Here is a 20,397-nt window from a genome sequence, read left to right as displayed (position 1 = left end):
TGAAGTCAGGAGACTCATCTCCAATTAAGCACCAAAAAAAAAAAAAAAAAAAAAAAAAAAAGCCGTAAGTGGAGTTCTGGCTCAAGTAATAGAGTGCTAGTGTTCATAAAAAATAAGGGACAGTGCCCAGGTCCTGAATTCAAGGACTGGCACATACATACACACACACACACACACACACACACACACACACACACACACACACACACACACACACACACACACACACACACACACACACAAAATCTCCAGTGTGAGATGGTTTCATTTGGATGAGGACTCATTTGTGTACCAAATTTTGAGTACATGATGTGTAATGTTGTGTGTCATAGAACCATTTTTTATGGCATAATGGCCTCATTCAAACTGAATACTTGCATAATGTTGTCTCTTCAGATTCTTGCAAAGAGTCCAGTCACTTACAGAGGATAAAGGTAATATCTCATTAAATCCCAACCTAGAAGAGTGTTTCTCATAGAGTGGTAAGCAGGCCCTCCATGTCAACGTAATTCAGGGTGCATGGGTAATATGCTGTCCAGGTGGGTGTTGCACACACTGCAGTTTGACATTTCACTGTTCCTGACAGGACAAGGTGAATTCAATAAGGAGGAAGTCCAATGGAGAAAGGCAGCTGGATTGACTTAGTCCTACACAGTTGGTCAATGTGTTCTGGCACATTAACCAAGAATATAGAATTGAGATAACAAATGAAGATTAATAAAACAGAATTGAACCAAGTATGCCCAAGTTACATAGTAGCACAGGGCCAGGGTTGAGCAACAACATGCCTTTTCTCATCTTAACAATTATTAAGTCATCTGACATCATAAGCCCCTGGGAAGAACCAGGCTCTGTGCTAGATTTTGCCGATTTGGTAGGACTCAAGGCCGAAAAGCATAAGGATTCTCGGGCTAGTGGGCAGTTCAGCTATGTCCATAGGAGAGCTTGTCCTATGTGTGTAGTGGGAGGTGCATTGGAGGGTGTGGGATGCTGGGGAGTGCATTGCAGAGACAGCTGGACAGCTTTATGTGGAGAGAGGGGGATGTGGATAAACACTCACAGGATGGACTGCAGGGCTAGCAGTTTGAGGGGTGCAAGTAAAGATGGGAGAGGACTCTGGGCAGGAGGACCATCATGTGCAAAAGCCCAGGGACCAGAGAAAAGAACTTGTGCTGCTCTGAATGGGGTGGGGAGTAGACAGGAACAGAGCTTCTGTGTTGGGAAGATTGAGAAATGAATGATCTGAAAGTTATTTAACAAGTGTGAAATAGAAGATGATGGACAAGAATGTGTGAATGTGGCATCCAGGTCTCTGCCCACATTTCACTGCTGAGCATTGTACTTGTCCAGTTGTAATGAAGTAGGGATGGGCAAGATAGCTCTGCCAAAAGGGATAGGTCCCAGCTTCACCGGATTAACTTTAGGTTGGCACACAGAAGTACTGTCTAGTAGATCTTTGGGTTATTTACTTTCCCATAACCCACAACTACACTTTAGCTGCAATCGATTTTAATTTCTTACTGAAGAGTTATTTATTCCAGCAACAGTGTTCCAATTCTCATCGTTACCTCTGAGTCACTTTTTCTTATCAAAGAAGAGTATTTGTCATTCTTCACACACTGATATAATAGGAGTACTGACCTTGTTTTAACCCTCAGTGTAATAATGTTCATCCCACAATACTTAGGAAATATTCTCTGGTAAATTCTGCTCTTAATCAGAATTGACTGTTGATTCTTCCACACATTAGAGCAAGTGGAAAATCCTGCTATGGAGCACGGGGTGGGCGGGAGGGTGGTGGTCTTCACATTGCTTTTGTTTTTAGAGATTAAAAAAGAGAATTCGTCAGAGGCTTTTGGTGAAGCAATCCAAAGTTAGGAGGAAGTAGATGCAGGGAGGCACGGTGCGCTAGAAGGCACCTTCACCTCTGAGATGTCTGTGGTGACTCAAACTCTCCACTCCCCACCCTCCACCCACTTGCTCCTGGCTAGGTCCCGAATTACCGATGTCTGACTGCAGCTTCCCAATGGATAAAGTAGAAGATCAATGGGCAGACGAACTGATGAACTTGCAGACTGGTATGTGAGGCTCAATGTCTGGAAAGAAGGGGAAATGCAGCTTTTATTGGGGACGAGGGTGAGGATTCCACCTTTCCTCTGGGCAGGGGGTATAACTCTTCTTTTTCCGTGAGTCAGAGTGACACCTGCTATTTCTGTTGCTTCTCCTGGGTTGGGATATTGGGAGGGACAAGGAAGAAAAAAAAACGATGTGAACATGGAAAAGCCTGAACTGTGCACCGCCATTCTTTTTTGGTTTGTTTCTCTAGACGAGAATCCACATCAGGAACCTGATTTATCAGAAGAACTTGAACAGCAGGAAGCACTGTGCAAAGCGCTCCCAAATGAGCTACTGGATGTTTTAGAAATACCTTTGCACACCCCGAGGTCCTGCCTAGAAGAGAACTCCCAGCAGGAGAGGCCTGTGAACCCGGGAGATGCCACGCAGAAGACTCCCATAAGGAAAGCCCACCACTGTGCTCAGTGTGGGAAGTGTTCTGTGTATGCTCATAAGCAACCTGGTAGTCCCGAAGTGATTCGTGCAGAAGAGCTCATGCACAAGTGTGCCCTGTGTGAGGAAGGGTTCTTTCATAGCCCAGACCTAGATGAGCAGGAGGTCACTGGTGTGAAGGCGAGGCACTATCAGTGTCCCAAGTGTGAGGAGACATTCACTCAGCACATTCAACTTACCACACACCAGGCGATGCACATTGAGATGAAGCCCTTCCAGTGCCAGTACTGTAGCAAAAGGTTCCTGCATAGGTCAAGTCTATTGGAACACAGGAAAACTCATACAGGGGAAAAGTCACACGAGTGCCCCACCTGTGGGAAAAAGTTTCTTCGGCGGGCAACACTTAGCCAGCACCAGGTTACACACACTACCGAGCGTCCATTTACCTGTGAATATTGTAAGAAAAGCTACAGGCACAGGTCCAGCCTGCGGTCTCATATAAAAACGCACGCAGGGGAAGTACTGTACAAGTGTAACCTTTGTCTTAAAAGTTTCCTCAACAAAGAGAACATCATCTTGCACCTTGCTGCACACCTTAGAAAGGGACTCCCCGCTACAAGGCAGGAAGCAGGTGCTGCAGGACCTGCCAGTACCTCCTAAGCGCCTGCCATGGGCTGTCTTGGAAGAATAGCTTTCTTTGAGCTCAGTGCACAGAGGCCTTTTACATTTCATTGTTTTGAAAACTCACCTTCCAAGACATAAAAATTCTAGAGTATTCCCCCTACGCTTGCCATTGTCCTAGATTTGATTTACTGGCCTTGGGCAGATCTTATTTAACTGTTGCCATGAAAGTGTTTTTGCCCCAATCTAAACCCAATGTAGTTGTAATGAAGCATACAAACTGTGGTGTTCCTCTCAGAGGTGGAGTCTCAATCCCAATAACCATTTGTTCTGCAGATACACAGTGTTTGCACGCATAAAGGTCTAACCTGTGAAAGAAATGCCTTTTGTCGCAGTCTTTCGGGCTCCTTGTTTGAGCAGTGGGACCTTCAGTCATGGACCATGGTGACAAGCACTTTGCTTGACTCCTGCCACAGCGCACAGCACAATTACTGTCTTCTGTGAGCCTCTGTGTCATTTGAGACTCAAACATGGTTCCCTTTTGACATGTGGACCATTTCAAGGAAATAAAGCCCATTCATAAGTAAGATGAAGAGCAGCACACAGCACCTACCACATAAATACTGTGATCATTTGTCGTGATGTATTGACATGCAGGCCCTGTCCTTGTGTAACTTACTGTAAATTCTAGCTTACTGCATTGCCTACCTTTGCTGTTGATCAAAATAGCAGTTTGGGTTTTGAGATGTGCCTTATGTGTAACTTTGGTCACCTCTTTCAATTGGAAGTAATGTTCTTGTTTGTGATTTTGCTGTAATTCCAATGGCACTTCTCACCATTCCCTCCCCCCCCCCCGCCCTCTGTTTTCCCCAAAAGGTTGAACCATCCTGACCTTTTTCTATCCATTTTTAATTATACTGCCTTAAAATGAAAAAAAGGAAGTTTTGTCTGTTTCTTTTTGTGTTCCTTTTTATTTTCGTGCAGTCAAATTGGTTGGGTCATGGAAAGCAATGGTGTGAGGTGCGGGGAGAACTTCTAGAGGGTCATTAGCTGGGTTGACATCCTTAGTTTCCGGTGGTCATGCAGCACCAGTGACAGACAGCAAATTGACTGCCTGGCTCCTTAAACACAGTTGACGCTTTTGTTCTCACCCTTATCTTTGTGGAAGTTGTAGGGACCAATTTTCTGGATTTGTATTTGTGGCAAAATCGAGAGTTTGAATCAAGACCTACTAGCTGTTTCTTGAGTCATACCTTCAGCCATTATTTTTTACTTTCATTGTTTTTTGAATAACGTCCCCCCTTTTTTTCCTGAACTTGGCATTCTTACTTATGCTTGGTGTTTCACTCTGGTGAAAGCGCCACTGAGACGCTTTTTTCTTTTCTTTTCTTTTTTTTTCTTTTCTTTCTTTCTTTTTTTTTTGGGGGGGGGGCCTCCGGTCGTGGGGCCTGAACTCTGGGCCTGGGCACTTTCCCTCAGCTCTTCAGCTCAAGGCTAGCGCTCTACCACTTGAGCCACAGCGCCACTTCCGGCTTTTTTCTTCTTGCTTATGTGGTGCTGAGGAATTGAACCCAGGGCCTCAGGCATGCAAGGCAAGCGCTCTACCACTGAGCCACCTTCCCAGCCCCTCTTTTCTTTTTTTTTTTTTAAGTGGGTGAATTTCAGGTTTCACAAACTTTTTTTGCCCTTGCCTATCCTAGAATTATGGTTCTTCTGATCACAGCCTGTCAAGTACTAGGATTACAAATGAGAATCATCTGGCAAGACTTAAAGGACAATTTGTTTTGACAATTTGTTTTGGCGGTGAAAATAGATGGCTTACTTTCAGGCATAGGAGAACCCTCACCTCCACAAGCTAGGCTGAGAATACTTACCGTCTAACTATTCCCTCTCTTCCTGAAAGAGAATCCACAGCAGTTTCCGAAAGGTTTTGGCAACCCTGATTAACAGGGTTCTTTCAGAGTGTCCCGAGGTTGTTAATGTAGGAGTTTGGCGGGGAGAAAAAGACAGGGGACTCAGGCCACATGTCATTTACCACTAGGTGGCAGAAGAGAGCAGTTGCACTGACCCTTTCATTTGCTGCCTACGCGGTAGCTTGGATGGAAACAGCCTAGAGCACCTACAGGAAACTGCTTGAACCTTAGTCCTCACCCCTCTCACAGTCATGGCTCCCTTGTGTGAGACAACTATTCTCAAAAGTAACCACAGCTTGTGCTTAAGCCTGGGTCCAACCCTGATTCTTATCTAGTCTTCTGCAGCATATGTGTTTCTCTCTAGCCTCTAACACTGACAGTAAGTACTTCATCCCCACTACTCCAGTGAGAATAACAACTGAGATCAGAGTCCCAAGGAAACTTGAAAAAGTTCGGAGGGTTGCTTTAAGAGTGGCTTTCTGGTTGTAATTGGCATTGCACTGTATGGATGTGGTTTCTCAGCCATCTTTTCCCAACTAGGTTCCCATCCTAAGATGTTGAGTGTGGTAGTGGGTAGTGGAGGACCATAGGTCTCTCTTTTTGTCTCTGGTGGAAGGGGAGACTTGTCTGCTGTATGACCTGAGATGCTGGTCCACCTGCGTGCTGAGAAGATGTTCCATGCCCCAAGGAACTAAGGAAGAGTAAAGAACTGTGATGGCTATATTTCCACTATGAAGCTGAGCGATGCTTTACTTACTTACCATTCAGACTTCTTCCAAGTGTTTGCCAGTAAGTGTCTCTGATGCCTTAATCCTAAGAGCATTCTGCATAAGCCAAAAGGGTTCTTCATCACTGTGGCATCTGGCAAGAGACAGAAGGCAAAGAAAATTATCCTCTTATAAAGCTAAGATATACACAATAGGCCATGTATGATTGCATTGTTTGGCAAAAAAATCTTAAATGCTAAAATACACCAGAACATGAAAACTTATGGACAACTCTAGGCATTCACAAGTGAGACCAAAAAAGGATACTCTTCAGGGAAGAAGACAAAGGCTTAATGCCTATGTGCCTCTGATCATATAAAATAATATTTATCAAAATGTGCTCCAGGAAATGGGAACAAGAGATTTTTTTCTTTGATGTTGTTTTTGTTTCCTTTTCATCTTGTTTATCTGTCTTTCGGAGGGCAAGGAGGGATACAGAAATGGAGGGACAAAGGAAAAAAATACAGCAGTGCTACTCACTAGACACTAAGTTGAAAATGAACTATGCCACTTGTGGGTGAGGATGGAAGAGAAAAACTGGGAGAAAGCAAAGGAAGGGGTGTCGTTGTCCAAAAAGAAATGTACTCTTTATGTGACTTCTGTAACTGTTACTCCTCTGTTCATCAACTTTATAATAACAATAAAAATTTTAAAAATGTTAAGTAATGGTAGCAAGCTGAATATAAGTGATAAAGGCTTAAGTTGTGCCCTAACAGTGTCCCAAATGCTTGTTCTCTCTATAAGCTTGAGAATCAGGAGAATCATGGGCAGCTGCTACAGCAACATTATTTTAAGTGTTGGTCCTGGAGGCTCCATATTAGGACGTGGGCACAGTCTTTGAGCTTGTTGTTGTTGTTGTTGTTTGTCCCAGTCCTGGAGCTTGAACTCAGCCTGGGTTCCTGAGATTCTTTTCATCAAGGCTAGTGCTCTACCACTTGAGCCATAGCTCCACTTCTGTTTTTTTGGATGCTTAATTAGAGATGAGAGTCTCATAGACTTTCCTGACTGGGTTGGCTTCAACTGGTGACCCTTAGATCTCAGCCTCCTGAGTAGCTAGGATTACAGGTGTGAGCCACCAGTGCCCAGCTCCCTGAGTCTTTGTTGCTCAAGGCCAGAGCTCTACCACTTGAGCCACAGCTCTACTTCTGTCTTTTTAGTGGTTAATTGGAGGTAAGAATCTCACAGACTTCGGCTTCAACCCGTGATCCTCAGATCTCAGCTTCCTGAGTAGCTCAGATTATAGGCGTGGGCCACCAAACGTCCAGCTGCAGCAACATTTTAAAGGGTCCTGGTAAGGCCTTTGCTTTTACAAATGTAAAGTGCACATATTATGTGATAACTGCTCTTTGGAAGACTACTAGCTATACACATGCATTGCACAGGGCATTATTCTTTCCAGTGAGATGTATAGAATGTGGATCAGTGCCTGATGGAGACACAGCCAGTGGTAATGTGGAGAGTTGTTTTTCTGAGCCTAGTGACAGTCACACTTTATGCTGTGATGGAGACACATAGTGGTTGAGAAACATATGTATGCTTGGAATGAGACACATGATCCAGAGTCATTTTACAACCCCCAACCCATATTTTTGAATCCTAACAACTCATGGTTGAGATTTCCATTAGGCTAGCTAGTTCAAGCAAAGTTTGGTAAAATGCATCAAGTGCAGAACAATGTAACATAACAATTCCATGTATGTCTCTTCTATAGGCAATTAGATCAGTGAGGAAAAGCAACCAAAATATGAAGGGCTCAAGAAAAGAGCATCTGGATGGCAAGCCTAAGGATATAAGTTTAACCCCAGTATTACCTTAAAAAAAAGATACCAGTGATCAATGACTATAGGCATTGACTAGTTAATGTGTCCTTGATCTTAGTACCATCTGCAACCCTGTAGAGGTACATTGGATCCTTTCCTGCAAGGATCCTGACTTGCATCTGTAGACTGATGTTGGTATACAAGGAAGCGGGTGGTAACATGTTTTCTACTCACACACTGAGGCTTTCTGGGCAAGCTTCTCAAAATGGAGACAGAAATCTATCATCAAAAAGCCACAATAGAATAAGATGGCCAGTAACAAACATCCTTTTTTCTTTTTAAACATTTTTATTAAAAACTATTTTTATCAAGCCTGCCTGTGGCTCATGTCTATAATCCTGGCTTCTCAGGAAGCTGAGGTCTGAGAATTGTGGTTTGAAGCCAGCCTGGGTAGGAAAGTCCATGAGACTCTTATCTCTCATTAAACATCAAAAAGTCAGAAGGGGACCTGTGGCTCAAGTGGTAGAATGCTATCCTTGAGCTCAAAAACTCAGGGACAGTGCCCAGGCCCTGAATTCAAGCCCCAGGACCAATATCCCAAAAATAGTTTGATTATTTTAAAGTAGTTTTATGAAGAGGTTTCAATTCAACATATCAGTTTATTAGTACAATGTATCTTGATCAATGTCACCCCTTTCCATCATTGTCCCCTAAGCTGTATGACAGGGGTAATTATGACCTACTTTCCAGATGAGAAAATGAGGCTTCAGTTAAGTCAGCACCACAAGCCTAATTTTATAAACACCAGCAATAGGATTTGAACACACATTTACCTCCTGTTAGTAATTACATGTGTAACCCAGGCCAGGTAAAGCACAAAGTGTTTGGCCTGCTAACAAATTGATTTCCAAAGCAAAGGAGTAGTCTCACAATATTTGGATTTCTAGAAATTAATGACAAATGTTGCACCAATTAAATGTGCTCTCTAATTACCCTTTAAAATACAAAACATTGCTGCTAATGTGCTCAATCTTGCTCCAGTTTGGACAATTTTTCATAAATGCTTCTTGCTGCATTCATAAAAATGCAGTTTCTTGCTTGAGGACACACCCCTCCCTGCCACTGGCAATATTGTAGTCAGAGGCTAAAGGTCAGTGTGTCTGTAGGCTATAGGATCTCATGATCCTGTGTGTCACACAGGGCAATGACTCATCCCAGCTCCATCAATATCACCAGCAGCAGTGCTTTGGGCTGAGATGTGAGACTGGGCTCCACTGGGCTCAGAGGCAGACCTCAGGATCCCAGTCTCGGGAGAGAACTGGTACTGAGTTCACTCACTGCCGGTAGGCTCATTTTTTTCCCCCCTTAGCTCTCTGCAAGTACAGTATATGATGCATTAACCCAGATGATGTTCTTAACCGCAGATGCTGGGAGAATTTAAGAGAGACACAAACGGAACTGTAGAGCCACAGACCTGCGTGGGTCAGAGATCAGCTTGAGACTGAAGAGACCTTCCTCGTCTGATCTTGTGAGTACCAAGAGATTGGCCTTATCTCACGAACTCTTCTTTGGAAGTGGGGGGAAAGTGGGGAGGAAATAAGCTCACCATGGGGCAAACTTGGAAGGAAATGAACAGATCTAGTAGGAACAGCTCGAACCAGCATGTGGCTGACGGAGATTAATGTGAATGAGTACTTTGCAAACCAGCCACTGTTTCTGACTACTTTAATATTATCTAATTAATGTCACAAAAGTAAAAGTGCTGCGGCTTACAGTTTCCAAAAGGGGGATGTATAAGCAGTTTAGGAACTTGCCCCAATTCACGCAGAGCTGGGATTAGAAATCAGACCACTTGTCCCTGAGTTTATGTTCCTATTTACTTCTTTAGCCAATGACTCTGTGTGTGTGTGTGTGTGTGTGTGTGTGTGTGTGTGTGTGTGTGTGTGTGTGTGTGTGTGTGTGTGTGTGGTTGCTGGTCCCAAGGCTTGAACTTACAGCCTTGGCACTGTCCCTGAGCCTTTTTGCTCAAGGCTAGCACTTTACCATTTGAGCTACAGCTCTCCATCTAGCTTTTGGAGTCTCATGGACTTTGTTGCCTGGGCTGGCATTGAACCATGATCCTCAGATCTTAGCCTCCTGAGTAGCTAGGATTAGACAGGAGTCACTGATGCCTGGCCCAATTACTTGTAGGTCAAGTTACCAAGGCTACCCTCCTATGCATCTTCTCTTCCTTTTAATTGCTAATCAGCTCATGGTTTTTTCATGACAAAGTCCTATTCACATTCATAAATGAGACAATCTCTGCCGTGCCATTGTACAGCAGAGTTGGTGTTCATAAGTTCAATTAGTTTGTTAGTGGTAAGCAAAGATGATACATTATATTCATTTATCCAGATGTTTTATCATAACCTCAGACCATTAAGAAGCCATGTATCTAAAGTTGCAGCAGCATTGGTCTGGGAAAGATAATAGGGAGAAAGAAAAATGTCCTTTCTTCTCATCCCATGTGTTTCCTCTAAGACCCAGGACCTGATTGGTTGAAAGAGTGCTAGTGACCCATAGTAACTCTCAGAATCTTGGTTCCACACACAATGGAAAGATCTAAATTCCAACTACCACCACTTGTTACTTCTAATTCAAACCTGACTGCCGCGAGAGGAAAGTGGTAGGAGAGGAGTAGGTGTCACCTATGTCTCTGTACCATCTCTATATCTGTTCTCAAGGCACTCAGCTATGCTGACTTCAGCTTATACAAACTTACTCCACATTCACTTTGGTGGTAGGAGTTAGAAAAATGTCCTAACAGTATTTACTTTCCTCAGGTGCCAGAGCCTAGGTCAGAGATTTTGACCTCAAGATCTCATTACCTAGTGAATGCTTTAAGAGCCTTCAGTACCAGGTAGGATTCAATATTCTTAGTCTCTGCATCAGGCTTGGTCATGATTGGACAGTTACTATACTTATAATACACAGTTTGTATCCTGGGATGTTTCACTGCAGAAACTTTGGCCTGTGAGCAGGAATACTTTTCCAGCTCTAGTACCTTCCATGTCTCTTATTGAGAGGAAGTTATTGACAGTATTAAAGGGTAACTCACATGGGTAATGTCTGCAGGTAGCTAGGGGTCAGTGGTTAAAAATGGCTTTATAATTTTGACTGCTTGTTCTGCTGGAACTAAAATAGTCATTATAAAGAGATGTAGCTTGCACCAGTGGCCAATGTCACATATCAAGTGAGGGAATTGAGGCACAGAAACCTGTGAACAGCACCTGGGCCAGAACATTCTCTCCCTTTTGAGGCTCAGTAATCCAGATGTTTCTCCTACTTAACACAGAACCATAGAAAGACAATGATGCTGTGTTGTACTTTAAAAAAAAAGGAAAGCCAGGCACCGGTGGATCATGCCTGTAATCCTAGGTGCCCATGAGGGAGAGGCTGAGGATTGTAGATAGAATCCAGCCCAGTTAGGAAAGTCCATTAATCTCCAATTAATCATCAAGAAGCTGGAAATGAAGCGGTGGCTCAAGTGGTAGAGATCCAGCCTTGAGCAAAAATCTTGGTTTCAAGCCCCAGGACACACACACACACACACACACACACACACACACACACACACACACACACACACACACACACACACACACACACACACACACACACACCACACACACACAAAGAAATATTTCTAGTTCAAAGTGATCACCAAACTTATGTGAATGATTTTTTTAAAAGGGTAGGAAATATTATGATATATTTTTATTTCCCATTTGATACTAAAGTACCATTATTTTCTATGTAGAAAAATATTTAATCAATTCTTGCCCCAAATTTGATTCAATGTATGAATTCAGTGCAATCTCATTTATGAATGTGAATAGGACTTTGTCATGAAAAAACCATGAGCTGATTAGCAATTAAAAGGAAGAAAAGATGTATAGGGGGGTAGCCTTGGTAACTTGACCTACAAGATATGAAAACTTACCTGATAGATTGAATTGAAAATGCATTTGGAGGGGCTGGGAAGGTGGCTCAGTGGTAGAGCGCTTGCCTTGCATGCCTGCGGCCCTGGGTTCAATTCCTCAGCTCCACATAAGCAAAAAGAAAAAAAGCCGGAAGTGGTGCTGTAGCTCAAGTGGTAGAGCACTAGCCTTGGGCTGAAGAGCTCAGGGACAGCGCCCAGGCCCAGAGTTCAGGCCCCACTACCGGACCAAAAAAAAAAAAAAAAAGAAAAGAAAATGCATTTGGAGGCCTGGCACTGCTGATGGCTCACATTTTTCATCCTAGCTACTCAGGAGCTGAGATCTAAGGATCACAGTTCAAAGCCAGCTTGGACAGCGAAGTCTGTGAGACTTATTTCCGCTAAACTATCAAAAAAGCCAGGAGTGAAGCTGTGGCCCAAGTGGTAGAGTGCTAGCATTGAGCAAAAGCAGCACAGGGACAGTGCCCAGGCCCTAACTTCAGGGCCCAAGACCAGCACAATCAAATGCATTAGGCAGAGCAAAACAAATTCTAGATACAGACTCATGTCTGTCACTCATTTTGTCAAGATTGACAAAATGAAAGAAATGATAATAGTGTTACAAATGTGATGATACTGACATAGCAATCCGTATGATTACAGTAGTATGTTGTCACTGATCTCTGCCTCTACCTTAAAGGGTGATTTTTTTTAAAGTTTTATTATAATGTACTATGTGATTTTTTTCTTTATTTCTTTGTATGTTCTTCCCCCATGGTATAACCCCTGTTGTCACTGTATTTGGTTCCGGTGTCCTGCATCTTGTATATACATTTTTCTAATTTGGGGAGGGGAAGGGAAATAACAAAATGCTGAAATAAGGATACAGGATGACCCATTTTAACAAGGAGATATACAAGACACTATGTTGAAAACAAACTACAACTTTTCGGGGAGGGGTGAAGTTGGGGATATGGGGAGGAAAGGGATGGTAGGGGAAAAATAAAGGAGGGTATAACAATGCTTGATAGAAAATAGACTCATAACCTTGCTCATGTAACTGTAACCCCTCTCTACAGTATCTTTACAATAAAAAATATTAAATAAATTAAAAATATTTAAAAAGTTTTATTGTAAAGGTGATATACAGAGGGGTAATAGCTATGTAAGTCAGGAGTATATTTCTTTTCTTTTCTTTTTTGCTGGTCCTGGGGCTTGAACTCAGGGCCTGGGCACTGTCCCTGAGCCTCTTTGTGTTCAAGGCTAGCGTTCTACCACTTGAGCCACAGCTCCACTTTTTGCTTCTTGGAGGTTAACTGGAGGTAAGAGACAGACTTTTCTGTCCAGGCTGACTTCAAACTGCGATCTTCAGATTGCAGCCTCTGGAGGAGCTAGGATTGATTACAGACATGAGCCACTGGTGCCTGGCTTCTAGTTCAGATTTCTGTATTATTTTTCTTCTTTTTCTTTCCATCTGCTTCCATCTTAAGCTTAACTTCCTCAGCTGTAAGAGCTGCCAGCTTCTTCATCTTTGTTTTCTTAACCTTTTCTTTGATGCTTACCATGTCAATTTTAGTTTCAGTAGAAGCTTCCTTTGGTTTCACAACTGGATTTTCTTTAGGTGGAATAAATGCTTTGTTTCTTTCCTCTTGTCTCTTACTAAGAACTTCTGCTAGTTTAGCCTTTACTGCTTCCATTTTGTCGTTTCTTCTGATTTGCCTTCAAAAAGTATTCACCACTAGCCAGTTCTTTATCAATCTGGCTTTCTGGCTGGGGTGGTGGGAATGGTGTATACTTCTTTTTAACACTTTTCTTCTTTGGTTCCTTGCGTTTGTTCACATTTTTGTGTTTGAGCTGTGACAAAAATCTCTTCCAATTTTGTGATCGTAATTCAGAAGCTTTTTCTAATTCTCATTTAATCATTAAGGTTTTATTGTTACAAACTGGATGAATATTCTTCGTGGCATCTAGGACTACTTTTTGAACCTCCTTTAAGCCACTGAAGGGTCTGATGGCTGAAACTGTATTTCCTTGAACCATGATATAACAGTTTGTTAGGAGCTCTAATGCCTTCAATGTAGATCCCTTGGCACCAATAAGCCGTTGTCTTCTTTTTACAATGCTCTATTTCTTACTGAAGAACCTATTTTAATAATATCATATGCAACATCATCCTGAAGAATTTATACTGCCTGTTCAAATGAAACACTCCTTGCTAACAGTTTTATTAGGTTTCTGGCTCAAACAATAATGTATGGATCAAAAGTCTTCTTTGTAGTATACAGTCATACTGCCCTCAGTCAGGTCCAGGGTAGCATTAACATGTTAAAAGTAATGGCATAAGTAAGAGCAAAATCTCAAAGAAATGTACAAAATATGCATCCATGTTCATTTATGGCTTTCTGCACCAAAGGCCAACACTCTTTCAAGTAAGCCTCTTTATATTTTGGAAACGAAGTTGCAAAACTGCTTTCCTCCAAGAGTCCTCTGGGGTTGTCTTCTTTAGAAAAAGGGGGTTCCTTCCAACCATCAGGAACAGTAAGGAGTTCTGATTCATCTCTGTTCTGTATCCGGCTTCTGATTTTGAAATTTTTTTTTCTGTAGCTCCTACTGTAGCTCCTTCTGTAGCTCCAGCTGCAGGACTGCTTACCGTGGAGGATGCCATTTTCCTCTTGTCTCTATTTCTTGGAGGTCATTTCAATAAGCATCATGTTATATGATCATATGCCCATAGCTATTGAGCCCTTGCGAACTAAAGGGTGATATTTTCTAGGACCCGTCTATTCTGTACTTTTCCCAAAGCATGACTACAAAATAGCAGAGTTAATCTATTTTTTTCCATGTTTCAGGCCTTGCTTTTTCTTTTCCACTACTGCTGTTATGCTTTGGGATCACTGTAAAATAAAATAAGGCTCACTTGAACACAAGCTGTTGACTATCAGACAGGTCACATGTAATATGCATGCGGATATGCTGGACAAACAATTCATGTGGCTCCCAGACAGGACAGAGTGAAATGGAGTAAGATTTCAGCATGTTACTTCTGATGGGTACATACTTTAAAAACTTAGTAACTGTTCATTTCTCAAGTGTTCCTTCAATATATTTTCAGACCACAGTTGACCACTGGTAACATGGCTAAGTGTTTGTGGGAGAGATACTGTACTGCTGATACCAATTGTGGAGGGAGAGGGCAGCAGGGAGAGGTCTATGAGGCAGAGGGTCCTTGGTCTACTTGGTTCACCCGATTTCTTCATCTTTTTTAGGCTTGCTTGGTTCTGTTGCCTCCCTGATTACCAGTCATGGACAAAGAACAATCTGCAGTCAACCCCAGAAGACCAAAGCTGACTCCCAGAAGGAAGGCAGATGAATACTTAAAACCCAGCCTTGGTTCCACCAACATGCTAGGTTTCTTAGTAGGTAGACAACTGGGAAGACATAAAGGAGATGTGGATCTGACCAAGTGGCTGTGGATGCTGACCAGAACAGCCCCAGGGTGGAGTTGGCCTTTACCAAAACATCATGTGTCTTACATGTTGATGTCAGTCCAGAATCATGGAAACTCTCCCAAGAAAGATTTGGAATAAAGTTTATCTTCTATGTTAGCCATTGAAATAAAAGCTGCATTTTCAATTTCTTTCAGCTTGTGTGTGTGTGGTTGCCTTTTTTGACATAGCGTTTTGGGGTTCCACTAGACAGGGGCTTACTCAGAAATGATATCCCATGCAGTAACTCAACTGAACACTGCCTCTCTCCCACCAGTAATATGAAAGATAAGTGTATATGCTCAGCTCTGTAGGATTTGGTCACTCAATACCAAAGACCCTTCTCCCTCACCATTCTGGAGAAACAACCATAGTATTCTTCTCCTCAACCTAACTTCCCACCCAGGGGAAAAGATTGTGATGAAGAGCAAACCCAAACTGGGTGTGAGTTCTAGGACACCTGTTACTATCCCACAGGGCCTCTCAGACTTAATTCTTAAAGAAATGTGGCCAGAAAGTGTCAGTACTGGTACCATGTTAAGCAAATGTGTCAGGCAACAGTACATTGAAGAGAATTCCATTGATCAATGTAAAGTCAGCTCAGAGTCAAGAAGACTTATGAGATGCCTCCCATTCAAAAAGTGCTATTCCCTAGCCAGGTGCCAGTGGCTCACACCTGTAATCCTAGGTACTCAGGAGGCTGAGATCTGAGGATTGTGGTTCGAAGCCAGCTAGAGCAGCAAAGTCTGTGAGACTCATATACACAATTAATCACAAGAAAAGCCAGAAGTGGATCTGTGGCTCAAGTAGCAAAGTGCTTACCTTAAGCAAAAGGGGCCCAGGGACAGTGCCCAGACCCAGATTTCAAGCTCTAGGACAGGTTAAAAAAAGTTCTGAGCAAGTCACATATTTACTTTGAGGAACTTGAACCAGGCTCGTGTATGGAACTGGGTGAGAAGACATGAGTGTTAATGCAGATGAGAGGAGAAAGTGAGCTGCTGGACACCTAGTCCTAGCTACTCAGGAAGCTGAGATCCGAGGATCACAGTTCAAAGCCAGCCCAGGCAGGAAAGCCTATGAGACCTAGCTCAGTTAACTACCAAAAGGCTGTAAGTAGAGCTGTGGTTCAAGTGGTAGAGCTCTATTCTTGAGCACAAAAACTCAGGGACAGTCCCTAGGCTCTGAGTTTAAGCCCCAGAACTGGCACACACACAAAAAGAGCTAAGAGGTAGAAGAACAGGGGTTAATGGCAAGACCAAGTGATGAGAAAGATGGGAAGTTCATGAGGTCCCACTGTGAAAGCAATCACAATCTCCAACCATTACTCTTGTCCTTTGAAGAGAGATGCAAAACAAGTCCCACAGCTTCCCTCTCCTCCCCAATATTCTGCATCCTTTCCACCTCTACAGAGTTTCTACACCCACTTCCTGAGCCTTCTCCCATTCCTCCATCTTCAGAGCTGTTACTTTTTTCCCCATCAGCCTGGACAATTTAGCTGCTCTTTGTCCTTTCTACCATTCTCTCTATTCATATTTCCCTTGCCATCGATATTCTAATTTCACAGTGTCAAATATAACCCCTACTGTGTCCTCAGACACACAAGTAAAAGTGAGGGGACAGAGGGAACAGTGTCGTCTTATACTTCTGTGCCCATGACCACTTGCTAGCCATGTGCCAACAATTCATGGCTCTGAGGCGAAAAGCCAAAGCCGGAAGAGCCAAAGTTGAAATAGCAGGAATGCTTCCAGAGAATTAGACTCCCTCATACCATGAAATCCTAGGGCAGAGAGGATTGAATATGGAGAGCACCAGGAAGCAACCAGAAGAAATCTTACAACAGTCACACTGATAGGAAATAACAAGCAGAGGTAGGTGCTGAATGGTAGCTACAGGAGGCCCAGCAACATAGGGGTATATATAGGGCTTCACATTAGTACAGCAGGATGCTTGGATGGACTCACCTAGTCTCATCAGCTTAGCTGAGCCCTCAGAACAGTTGGGAGCAACAATTTTGTACTGCACTTCCTATCCTTCCATAAAGACTCATAAAGAAGAGGATCACAGCTGGGCGCTGGTGGCTCATGCCTATAATCCTTTCTATTCAGAGGGCTGAGATCCGAGGATCATGGTTCCAAGCCAGCTCAAGCAGGAAAGGCCATGAGACTCTTATCTCCAATGAACCATCTAAAAAATGTAAGTGGAGCTGTGAAAGTAGAGCACTAGCTTTGAGCAAATAGAGCTCAGGGGCAATGCCCAGGCCCTGAGTTCAAGCCCCATGATTGACCACAAAAGGGGGGAGGTGGAATCACAGAAAAGGATGGGAACTTTACTCCTGCACAGCAGATTGTGTGCTCACATTGAGATCTTGATGAGTTGGAGGCTAGAGTATCCCTCCTCATAAAGGGTTGGTGGATGATAGACTGAATTTACAGGAGGAAAATCCCAGATACCCCTAATTTCCTGGAGGAATAGGGCTTCTATGTATCCATTTGGAGGACTGTACTGTATCTTCTGAAATCAGAATCACAAATAGGAGATCTAAAAGGTGTGGGGGAGAGACACAGACACAGATACAAACAGAAATGTGTTTTTTATGGGAGCATTTCCTAGTAGGAATTTTCTCAAGAGATAGATTTAAGGCCATATGAAACTTCACAGAGAAATTCTGGATGCAAGTGACCACTGTAGCTGATTCACACAACGTTTTGCTTTATGCCACCTAAATGCATTCACCTTCTGCACCATCATTTCCACCTGTTGCCTCACATTGGCCAAACCCATATTAACAGTCCAACAGCAAGGAAGGATGGGGTATGAAGCCTTTATGTTTCAAAGCAGTGAAGGGAAGATAGTAGGCTACATCTTATTACACAAACAGAAGAACACAAACTTTCTGCCATTTCCTCCCAAAGCCATTATCCACTGTTGCTTTGATTAGGTGAAGGAACCCATGAGGGTGGTCCACTTTCAAAACAAGGCATCTGACCCTTTGTGGAAAGTCACTGGGAGATTGCTTACAGGGTGACTTAACAGCTTATTGATGCGACGATCCTAAAGTCCATGCCCCTGGAAAATCCCTAGACAAACAGAGTAGGCAAACAGGACATCAGCAAGGGGACAACTAGGAGGGGGAAGGGTGGGCCACAGTGAAAGTAAGTACAAAGTGTGGACTTTTGCAGAAAGCGCATATCCAGACATGCTTTCATGGCACGAGAGGACAAGATGGGGATGGGGTCGAGATAGATAACCAAATCCTTCTTCTAAAATTCACCCAATCCTAAGAAATGCATATATTAAAATTACCCAGCAGAAAATGATAATTTTTTAAAGATCTCCAAGAAAACTATACATCCTATAGCACTGAATGAATGAGGAACCAGGGCAGGGATTTGCACATTTTGCTTGTTGGAACTACTGTGGGTGAGCCTTGCCTAGCAGACATCCAGTCTTGTCTGTCAGGCATTGAAGCCTTGCTTCTGCTGCACTTCTTGTCCCTGAGTCCATTCTTCCCGCTTGGACAGGTAAGTGTGTTTTTCACACCCTTTTCCCAGCATGGGGTAACATTTGAATTCCTGTTAGCCTCTACCTCATAATGAGATGAGGTCACTGTTTTGTGTGCTGGTCCTGGGGCTTGAACTCAGGGCCTACGAGCTGTCCCTGAGCTTCTATTGCTCAAGGCTACTGTTCACTTGAGACACAGTTCCACTTTGGCTTTTTGGTGGTTAATTGGAGATGAGTCTCACGGACTTTCCGGCTTGGGCTTGCTTCAAAACGCAATCCTCAGATCTCAGCCTCGTGAGTAGCTAAGATTACAGGTGTGAGCTACTGGCACCTGGCGATGAGATCACTTTTTACCATAATTTCACTTGGGGTCTAAGTCGTAAGTTGGAACATGAAGGCTAAGACATTTTTTCTATACATTATTATGCAATGAATGAGGAAGAGATCATCCTATCTGCTTGGGGGGAAAAAACCCAATTCTGCTAAATTCTTACATTGTTGGTGGGTCTTTACCTGGTGAGATAACCACAGCTTTCATTCTTAAAGAATATCTGACTTTCTTTAGAACTGATGTGATTATGGAATTTCATCAGTTTTCTGTTGAACATTAGATGTGGACCCAGGAGTTCTAGGAAGGTATCTCAGTGAGTCCCATCAGTTCCAGAAGAAAAAATAGTTGTCTTACCATACTCATGCAGCAGCAACAAACCAATGTTTGTTCTTGATAGTCCAGGTCACGTAGTCAGTTCCTCTTCTCAGCCATGGGCTTTATTACCTAAACAGCTGAAATGGGACAGGGAACAATAGGTCGTCAGTTTCCAATTTAATGCAAGCTTGGATAGATTCCATGGAGAAGGCATCTTGCATGAAGTATTTTAACCCCTAAATGATCCAATGTAAATTTTGGGGAGAATGAAAAGAGAGAATCTGTATATTATGGAGTAGAAGAGATCATTCTACCCCAAGCAGCTTAAGGTATCATCCCCTCAGTTCAGGTTGGCGGGGGAGTATAGGGCAGCTATTGAAAGGAGGGAAAGAGAAGGCGTCATCTCCTTCCTTATTTTTATTTCCACTGTTGCTGCACAGGGCCAACCTGTGTGAACTCACCTGCCTTAGGAGGTTTCCTTCCCTTTGGTTTCTTTATATTTATCTAGAAGCTCCCCACCCTCCTCTGGTGAATCCACTTTCCTGTGGGGCTTGACTACCATTCTCTGTCTAGTACCTGGTAAGAAATAATGCAAAGGATCTAAAGGCTCCTGAAGAAAGTGGCACAATGTTCACTCTTCTATATCCTTCCTAAATTAGAGAGGATGAAAGAACAAGAAGAAACAAAACAAAAAGATGATTTTCCCCTCTCCCTCCTTTCAATGGCTGCCCTATTCCCCTCACCCACCCTTGGCTCACTTCAAGTGAGCATCGGCTTGGAGGAAAGGGAGAAAGGGGCTCCTTGATGTGTGCAGATGTGTATACTCTGGACATGAAGACCAAAGACCCTGTACTGGAATAATGGAGCTGTATGTCATGTATATGTATTATGTGTATATATTTATGTATACACATATAATATACATATATAATGTATTTATACATACATTTATATATACATGTGTATGTAGATATGTATATATATTGAAATATCCTCTCTTTAATTACACACTTATTCTTAGGAAAAGTTATGAAGTACAACATGATCCAGGGAAGAATGAGAGCTGAAAACAGAAATCTTTATCTTCACTGTACTCTGCTACTCCTGGGTCAGACCATTCCAACTCCTCATCTCTAGTTTGTTTTTCTTTGGATTATTTTTCTCTCTCCTTTTCTTCTCATTCTTTTCTTTGGTTTGTTTACCTTCTCCTCAGCTTCCATCCTCTCCCCTGACCTCCC

At 42.9% G+C, this 20,397-nt stretch overlaps 1 protein-coding gene and 1 pseudogene across 2 annotated transcripts in view; one reads left to right on the top strand and one right to left on the bottom strand.

Annotated features, from left to right (window-relative positions):
* Positions 1-4,066, top strand: part of Znf75d (zinc finger protein 75D) — a 49,610-nt gene extending 45,544 nt beyond the window's left edge. For both annotated transcript variants that reach the window (XM_070039674.1, XM_070039675.1), the window contains exons 4-5: positions 1,992-2,078; positions 2,327-4,066. In XM_070039674.1, coding sequence (XP_069895775.1) covers positions 1,992-2,078; positions 2,327-3,168 — 929 coding nt within the window. In that variant the 3' untranslated portion in view covers positions 3,169-4,066. The remainder of the gene's footprint in view (positions 1-1,991; positions 2,079-2,326) is intronic.
* Positions 4,067-12,963: 8,897 nt separating this feature from the next.
* LOC138839737 (KRR1 small subunit processome component homolog) lies at positions 12,964-17,793 on the bottom strand (annotated as a pseudogene).
* Positions 17,794-20,397: the final 2,604 nt, after the last annotated feature.

Source organism: Dipodomys merriami, unplaced genomic scaffold (assembly GCF_024711535.1).
Source record: "Dipodomys merriami isolate MVZ:Mamm:240054 unplaced genomic scaffold, mDipMer1.0.p SCAF_3, whole genome shotgun sequence".
In the NCBI taxonomy this organism is placed as follows: Eukaryota; Metazoa; Chordata; class Mammalia; order Rodentia; family Heteromyidae; genus Dipodomys; species Dipodomys merriami.
The sequence above is the reverse complement of the archived record's forward strand: the minus strand, read 5'-3'. Positions and strand labels throughout refer to the sequence as shown.